General features: G+C 49.7%; 1 protein-coding gene across 1 annotated transcript in view; it reads right to left on the bottom strand.

The window, feature by feature from the left end:
* Positions 1-9236, bottom strand: part of RYR2 (ryanodine receptor 2) — a 561319-nt gene that overhangs the window by 5253 nt on the left and 546830 nt on the right. The window contains 2 exon segments of the mRNA XM_025039067.1: positions 5733-5867; positions 7889-8035. Coding sequence (XP_024894835.1) covers positions 5733-5867; positions 7889-8035 — 282 coding nt within the window.

Genomic DNA, 9236 nt, shown 5'->3' with positions numbered 1-9236 from the left:
GTTTCGGCGTCTGGGCTGCGATGCGCACTCAGCCCACACTCCGCTGTCGGCTGTCAGTCCGGCAGGTGCTGCCCGCGCACTCTGCCACACCGCACAGAAAACGAAACGGACCCCACTCAGCATCTGACAGGCGACCCCTTAGGGTCACACGAAGAGCCGCGAACTGCATGTAAGTGCATCGCCCATTTGTTGAGCGCAGCAGACATGGGAAAGGGAAAGTGATACCTGATGTGTAACAAGATGGAACCTTAGGAATCGAGCTAGAAAAACACAACTTAACTCTCACCCGGCCCCCCCTCCCCATCTGTCTTACACGAATGGGACGCTGACGTGCTCCTCTGCTTCGACATCTAGAACGAAGGAGGAAGATGGCAGGAAGGGGGTGGGGGCGGCGGCTCGCTGCATGAGCCCTGGGACGGGAAAGCGCCACCACGAGCACGGCGTGCGCCCAGCCGGGCTCGGGGCGCTGGGCCACACGATCCTCTGCCGTGGCTGTCCCGTGGACGAGGGCCCAGCTGGTCCCATGAGACCTCAAGGCCTCGACCCACAGGCCTCGGATTCTCAGGTCACCTTAAAAGCACAAAGTGCAGGCAAAGAGCAGGCAGCCAGGTGGCACCACAGCACTCAGGGTTCAACGGCGAATTACAGTCGACAGACGCCCGGAACTGTCAACGAGCAGAGTGGGCTGAGGGCGCTGTCGCTCCGGAGCGGCTCGCCAGTCCGGCCCAGGGAGGCAGTGCTGCCCCCGCCCCCAGCGGCTCTGGGCCAGCCCAGGGGTCGCCTGGAGACGCAAACGCCAGGTTCCCGGGCGGCCACCGAGGCTGTCTCCGGCAGGGGAAGGTCGAGGGCGGCCGCTTTAGAAAAGCCCCCGGACGTGGCTGCAGCTCCTCGGAGCTCCGTCCGGAACCGCGTCTGGAGCGGCCGCCGGCGGCTCTGCGTGGAGAGGCCGCCCCCCTGTGCTGCTGGGACTGATGTCCCCACACGCGCTCCTCACCGGGGAGGCGCTGGGCTGCGCGTGCTCCTCCGAACCGTTCCCACGTGCGTGTGACACGGGCGCAGTCAACGCGGCGCTGTGTGCTGTGCGCCTGGTGAGCCGACGGAGCCGCCCTTCCCGGCTGTGTCCGTGACCCCCGCCCCGGGCAGCCTCCCTGGCTCTGGGCTGGCGCTCGCCTCGTCCACCTCTGGCCTCGGCGCCCCACCAACACCTGGGCAGCCAACTGAGCCACCGCAGTTCCCAGGCCTGGCCCTGAATGTCGCACCTCTCCGGGCACCGCCTGCCCAGCCCGTGGTGACCGAGACCAGCCCGCTGGCTCCTCTCATCAGTCGCTGCTGACCTGGGCGTCTGCGTCATGGCCCGGCCTCCACGCAGCGTTCTCCCGTAGTGACAAGGACCCGGGCCCGGGCCGGACGTCGATGCTCGGACTCGTGTGGCCGGCTCTCAGGGGCCTGGTGACTGCGAGTTCGTCCTCGAGATGCCACACTTTTAGTTTGTTATCGTGTGGAGTCTGAGACAAGGCTGAGGCTAACTCAGCGAAGCAAGTGTCTCGTCTCCTCGGGCCGCTGGCCAGCCACCTCCCCTCTCCTGGCCGCACCCCGTCCCCTGCTGTCCCCCGCCCGGTGGTACCTCCGAGCGTTTTGAGGAAGGGACGCCACCACGTTCCAGGAGCAGGCTGGTGGCCAGGCTGCAGAGTCAGGGAGGCTCGTGGCCCCGATGGTCTGGGTTCAATAAAACCCCGGATGTGTGAAGGGCGACACACACCGTGCGCCTGAGGATCTGGGGACCGGTTTTCCGCCCTGGCCCGCACGCCCGGCGTCACCCAGAACCCAGAGACGGCTGCGGGCGGGCCGTGGGTGGCGGCGAATGCCCTCGACCTTCTCCCCAAATGGAAACGCTTGCGCCCGCCCCCCTTTGCACAGCCTCAGCTCCGAGGGGCGAACAGGAGCAGGAGAGTGGAAGGGAGCGATTCTGAGCGACGGGAGACGGACTTCGTTCCAAGGACCCGAGACCGGAGACGAGAAGGTGGCTGCTGCCAACTCCGGGACTCGGACGTCACTGATTCTCAAGATCTGCGGCTCCCCCTCCCCGCCCCTGCGCGCTTCACCCCGGGGCCAGGCACCGGCACACGCCTTCGGGAACCGAGCACTGGTGGCTTGGAGACCCTTGTAAGAGCTTTATCACGGCCAAAAAAAAAAGGAGTAGAGACAGAGGCCTTCGCGGAGAAGGCAGCATAAAGCCAGAGACGGAACAGTCGCCCTAATGGCTCACTTCCGAGGCGAGCTCTCTCTCGGCCACCTGGAAGGCCTTTTCCGAAACACACCGGTCTTGATACCCTCCCTGCAGCTTCCGGTTCCGGGGGCCTGGGGTTCTCTGCAGCCGCCCTGGCGATTCCTCTGCGGGATTCAGGGCGCGACCCCCCCTTGGAGGTAGAGTCAGTCTCCCTGGCTCTCCAGTTACGATGAGCTTTTCCTGGACTTTAGAACTTTAGGTCATTTTTCACTTTCTTCTCTTTGCATTTCTAGTTTCAAATGCTATCAAGATGCTGCTGGTTTAATGGGATTTCCAGGCTCAAAACACCATGATCCCAAATAAGTAAATACGTTCCTAAAGAAAGATGCAAGCGCGAATCCGAGTCTGCAAAACTGTGGCGACAGCGCCACCTGCTGTAGGTTACGGAGCACTGCAGGGTGAAGCACGTCCCTCTGTCGCAAACACCCGCTGTAGACCCGGAGAAACACTGCAGGGTGAAGCACGTCCCTGCAAACACCCGAGGGTCCCTTCGAGACCCAGAGAAACGGCGTGAAGCCACGTGACACGACCGGAGGCAACAGGCAGTGGAAACTCAGGGTGGTGAGGACACAGGTGACCCGAGCGAGGAAAACCCACCTCAGTGAGAACGCAGTGTGGACAAAGGCGAAGGGGCCGACACAAAGCAAGGATTCTGAGAACCGAATTAAAGAAATTAAACCTGCCACCTCCCACGCCGAGCGGCTGCCCTCCCAGCCACTTGTCGTCACCAGCCTGACTTCGTGAGCGCCACGGGAAGTGGTCAGTGACGTTTAAAATGTGGTTGGCTTTTCAAAACCGTGAGGCACAAGCGTTGGTGAGAGGCAGGTTGAAAGCGGTTTTAGACCTAACACAGTAAGGCCGTCCAGGCAAGGTGGCCGCCGAGGCGGGAGCTTTAAGGACAGTCGGCTGGGTGTGGCGTGTCTGGTTCAGAGGCGGGCAGCAGCGCACAGCGGTGACGAGCCAGGAGCTGAGAGGGGACTGGTGTCCTGCAAGCGACTTTGCTTTTGCAAGACAGAAACGTCCAGCTGCACTCGGGCGCCTCCGCCCTCCCCAGCAAAGGCCGGGGCCGCGCTGCCTGCGACGTGCACAGATGTCGCCCCACGCGGAGCCGACATCTCGCCCACGGGGACAGAAACTCCTCAGACGGAACAAAGCCCCCGCCGTCGCTCAGCCCAGAGCCCGCGGTGGAGTCGGCAGGCTGTCCTCCCTCCACCTGTAGAAGGTTCGCCCCCGCCCCGCACCCCGCCCCGCAGGGCGCCCTCCCAGCCCACCTCCTGCTCAAACAGAGCACGGCTCGTCCGTCAGCGGACACGCGAGAGCAAGAGTCGCACGCGGCCACCTACGGATGGCACGCCGTGGGACAGCCTGACTGGGGTCGGGCTGACTCCCGCTGGGACACCGCCACACTGCAGGGGCCCCCTGTCGTAGGAGAGGTCGAAGGTCACATCTCCCCACCTGTTACTGTCGATCTTTTATTGTTTCTTTTTTATGCACTGAAATATTCGTTCCATTCGTAATTCATCGTGATTTAAAGAACTGGGCTGATATCCATTTTTACCTATTTTCCCCAAGTATGCGTGTCCATGGTACCAATGCCATTGGTTGAATTATTTTTCATTTCATGTTTAAAAAGCCACTTTCATCGTATTTTCAATTTCTGTATGATCTGAATCTATTTCTAGACTATTCTGTCATGCTATGGTACAAAAACTGTCTTCATTACTAGTCTTTACAGTATTAGTTCTCTCTCATTACTCTTTTGGGATGTTTATTTTTCTTGCGTAACTTGAGTATAATTATGTCAGTCTCTTCTACTTACTTTACCACCAACCCCGACTATGCAGGCGTCTCGCAAAGGAGCCAGCCATCTCTTTCCAGCTAGAGGTAAGTACTTGGTCTAATTTCCCTTCTCAATCTAAGATCTCATGTGCCAGCACGAGGGAGGCGGGCGAGGGAACAGTGATGAAGCAACGTGAAAGCTTTAACATCTGCCGATTTCAAAACCGAGACTAGGAAGGTGACTTAGGCCAGACACTCAACAGAAAAGCAAAAACTGACGGTTCTATTAAGAGAGACATTTTGTAAATCAAAATATCCCATTATCGAGTATGTCGAACAAGAGACCTAAGCAAGCAGAGGCTAGCCTAAGGTCAGCTACACCGTGACAGAGACCCTAGTCACAGGCCAAACTGGAGCTGCTTAGATTTTGAATCACGGGCAGTTATTTTGTTTTGTTGCCATAAATAAATTCCCCACTGTCGAAAAATGCCTGCTATACACTGAGCTGAGGAGGAAATTACGCGATAAAGGAAAACTCTTTTGTTTTCTTTGGTAAAATAAAATAGTTCCCGAAATAAAAAATTATATTTTAAAATATTCAGTTTTAGTAAAGACGCAAGTCTTTTGCTTAACTCAGGTTTGCACTGTTACTTTATGGCGATAAATTAAGTACACTTTTCTGTGTCATTTACACTGTTTCCATCAGTTCCCTTCAGAACTAAAAAAGTGACATCGATACAATATTATTAACTATCATACAGACCTTGTTTGAATGTCACGAGTTTTTTCCGCCGATGTCCGTTTTCGGGTCCGGGATCCGATCCAGGACTCGACGCCGCGTTTAGTTGTCACGTGTTCTGAATCTTCTCTGATCTATGGCAGCTTCTCAGTGTTTTTGGTTTTGGTGTTTTGGCCAATTATTTTGTAGAAAGATCCTTCATTTGAGCTCTAGTGTTTTCTCATGATTCGGCCGAGGTTATGTATTTGTGGCAAGAACGTGACAGAGAGGGCACGTACCACTGATGTAGATTTGTCTTGCTACTTGTGACATTAACATGTGCCTGCTAGGTTTCTTCACTGTAGAGTGACTAGTTTTCTGTTTCTATTGAATAAATATCTTGTAGGGAGGTACTTCGAGGTTGCACAAACATCATTTCTCACTGTGCTTTCACTGGCGCTGATGACAATTATTACCAAGGACTTTGTCTACTGTGATTTTCTATCTCCATCCATCCCTCCACACTGGCTACTTATTCAGTGATTTATTTGTACCAGTATGGAAAATAAAGATGTTGAAAAAATTGAAAAAAATATATTTTGGACTTTATTAAAGTCATCAAGGCAAACAAATGACTACGGCTTCGAGACGTTCCCCAGGGAAATCACTGGACCCGCTGCCCTGGGACATGCGGGCCACAGGCGAGGGGCCGCGTTAGACCTTCCCGTCCTCACTGCCTGACTCAGGAATTGTGCTCGTCACCGAGCCAGCAGAAAAGGTCCTTTGTGTTTCACAGAAAATGAAAACTGCTGATTCTTTAAAGAGCTACACAACTTCTTACTGGGCACATTCTTTCTACTGTGCACCGTTAAAGAATAACTATGCAAATTACTTAAAGAAGCAGGTGTATTTTTTTCATTCTTGTGAGACCAAAGCGTGTGAACTTACCGTGAGCATATCGTCACATTTCATGTCTGGCGTATCTCCATCTTCACTTTTATTGTAGAATTTTCGGAAAAAATTGAATGCCACAACAGTATACAGGTACACGACCACAGCTAACAAGCCCACGGTTAATACCAGCTGGAAAGCAATGTGACATTGAGCTAGTATTAGAAATACAAGGCATGCATGACGTCTGTGTAGGAGCACAAAGCTGGATTTACGATGCGAAGCTAACGGGGTCCTTACCTCACGTAACTTTTGTGCCGCCCAGTGGGGAAATTTGTGTTCATATTCTCTTTATTTTATCGAGTTGGAGACTATTTTATGTAAAACTTGACTGCTTAATTGGTTAATGAATGCATACTATAGCTGGAACATAAATAAACTCTAGTTTAATTTCACATCCAAATTGATGTTACTAATATTAATAAGCAGCTTAAAACGTTCATTTTTCTAACATCTAAATATTTGGCCGTAGATGCTACATTAATTTGTCTTTTTATAAGATCTATTCCCTTTCAATTACTTAATTCCTAATTAAAACTAACTCATTTTCGTAATGATAGAAAGAGGGGCCCACATCTTAAAGCTAAATAGGAATTTATATTGCTTCTAACACCGGGAAATACACGACTGTCAATAACATGTAATATAAATATTTAAAAAATAAAACTAAAAAGTAAAACCGAGAAGTCTTGCTTTGTTAATATAAAGCAATGACCAAAATGAAAGACATTGTAATGGTGTCTAAATATACATTTAATGTAAAATTAAATGTCACAGTTTAAAAGGTCTTTTTTCAGCTCTCTATATTCTTTCTTTAATTCCAAACTATTCTTTAACAGAATATGTATGTGTTAAAAACATGACTTTCACCAAGTTGGTAAAAATATATTTCTGGTTATGTCACAGAAATTCTAAATACACTATTTTTATGTCGCTTCCTTCATCCCTTTGTTCATATGTTAAGTCTTTTAAAAAGCACTTCATAATTATCCTGAGAAAACATGTTATCTCAATAGAGACCTTAATTTACTTCTGTAAGTTAAGTATAAAGCCACTAGAAATTTCTGTATGTTTACTTAGGACTATTAAGATCTCTATATTTCTGCAAATGAAAAATTGATACTTCGAAAGGAATAATCGGAACAAAAGTTTAGAGGTTAAATAGTGCTGGACCTTCTGTGTGACATTACACGATAGATTCAGCATCTCCAGCTCTTGCAACATATTAGGGGCTTAAAACCAATTTCCTAACTGATGAATCACTTTTTGTCACTGGACCCACCATGGGCCATGCACGTCATACACAGATTTGGACAAATCTGAAAAATGACAAATGCAAGAAAAGTGTGCTGAAGTTTAGAAAACCAAAAATCGTGGTAACGTGAGCTGACTGCGGACACAGCGCGAGGCTCTGGAGGGGGCCCGTGCAAAACACGCTGGGTCACGAGACTGTTAACGCAGCCACCGCAGAATGTGTCGCCCCTGGACACTTGATTGATAACGGATCGATAATGCAGGCTTCTAAAAGAGGTTTATTAGTAACAAAAGTTTTAACATTGCACTTGGGTCTCTTTAGAACATAAATTGATTACCTAGAACTAAGCCAGTTTTCCTCCAAGTAAGTATGACCTTATCGAATACAAAACATTATTATTCTTTTCGTCCAGTTTAAAAGTGGAGAAAGAGCACGTGAATATCCACTTTTAAGATATTACAGTTAACCGGGAGTTACTAACGCTATGAGCCAGGAGGGTCCCCAGAGTACCCGGTGGGGCGAAGGTCCCACTGGGACACCACGAGCTCCCGGTGTGCCAGGGCCTGTGCTAAGACCTCCATGAGCACGTCTGCATTTAATTTTCACAAACACCTTATAAGGTAGGTATTATTGTATTTATTTAACAAAGTGACGAAGATGAGATTTAAAAACGTTGAATAATTTATCCAAAGTCACATAGCGAGTCAGTACACCAAGGCTCGAATGCAGATTCTAGGGACTCTCAGACTACTGATCTTCATAATTGATAAGAGAAAAAGTGCAAATCCTCTGTTCAAAAAAAACCCTTAAAACTGTACATTGTCATTTGAGGTCTGATTTTTTGTTATTATACTTGTTGCCAATTTTTGCAGGAGGGAAGAAAAACACAAGCTCTCACCTGTTTGCCATTGTGAGTTACTGATGACAAGATGGTTCTCAGCGTCTTGAACCCCATAGCGATGTCAAGAAGATGAGCAGCAAAAAAAAAGTTGTTAAAGTGTCCGAGAACAGACATGGTCATGTACCAGGCAAGGTAGAGGAAGGACTGTCAGGACGAAATGGGGACAAGCACGTCAGGGGACCGAGCGCGTGACTAGCGTCACAGCTGCCCCATTTCATCGTTATCGTCACTCCGTTCCCTGTATCCTCCTGGGTGTAACACATGACGCTGCATGTTACATAGTGTTGTATGTCGCATGCTATATAATGATGTACTCGGGGCTCCTTTTGAGCCCGGGGCGTTGCTTCCACTGCTGGAGAAGAAATTAGCCGCAGGACACATTATCAATGGGTGACAGTTCTGAAACAGACTCACAAGACCTGGTTTTGAGCTCATCGGAGGGTCTCTAAGATCCCCAGCATTCTGGGCCCATGGCCGGGTGACGGGGGAGCAGGAGAATCTGGGGTGTCATGGGTCTTTAGGAGGATGGACTCGTGTCCACTACAGAATCCGATGCCAATGTTAGAGGGAGACTTGGAGATTAACTGCTGTGCGTGTGGACAAGCTCGGCGGCCGGAGCAGCAGGCTGGGTGGGGAGGGGGTGGCAGAGAAGTGAGGGGCAGCGATGAGGGGACCGGCTGAGGGCCGGCAGCAAAACTCATACTCGACCTATTCAGCTGAGTCCGAGATTTCCTCCAGCAACCTGCCATGGCCATCGAATGGAAGCATAAAAACGATTGATCATAACAACTATTTAAATTGAAAATTCTAAGAATAAAAAATGTGGAAGCTTTTGAGCAAGCCAGGATAGTCGAATGTGATCATCTGCCCTTGACGGCTGGTGGCTTTTAGTAACTGGTGATTTTTTTCATTATATTTTATATACTCAGGTCCTATGTTTATTTCATAGGCATTTAGGCCCTTTAGTAAAAGAAGGATCGATTTTGAAAAAGAACACAATAATTTAATGCATTTAATTTGGAGGAAACAAAGCTATCGTAATTAATGTTTTTAATTTCTTCTGTATTTAGAACTTTCTTTTTTACTATCTACAGAACACCGAAGTGCATGCGTCATTGCCCAAGGGAAACCTAAATGCAAATGCACATAAGTCTGCATCTCCGTCTCTCTTTCTCACGTACATACATTTTCACTTTACTTTCTCAGCTACTGAAACAAATGGAATGTGAGGTGGGTTGATCAACGATCTTTTCTGTGGTCTTTCCCAGCCGTGGTCTGATTAAATGGACTGATGTCTGAACAATTTTCTTAAGTACCCGCCCCCCCCTGCCGGAGCCCCCCCCCA

This window comes from Pteropus alecto, unplaced genomic scaffold (assembly GCF_000325575.1).
Source record: "Pteropus alecto unplaced genomic scaffold, ASM32557v1 scaffold189, whole genome shotgun sequence".
Taxonomy (NCBI): domain Eukaryota; kingdom Metazoa; phylum Chordata; class Mammalia; order Chiroptera; family Pteropodidae; genus Pteropus; species Pteropus alecto.
The sequence above is the reverse complement of the archived record's forward strand: the minus strand, read 5'-3'. Positions and strand labels throughout refer to the sequence as shown.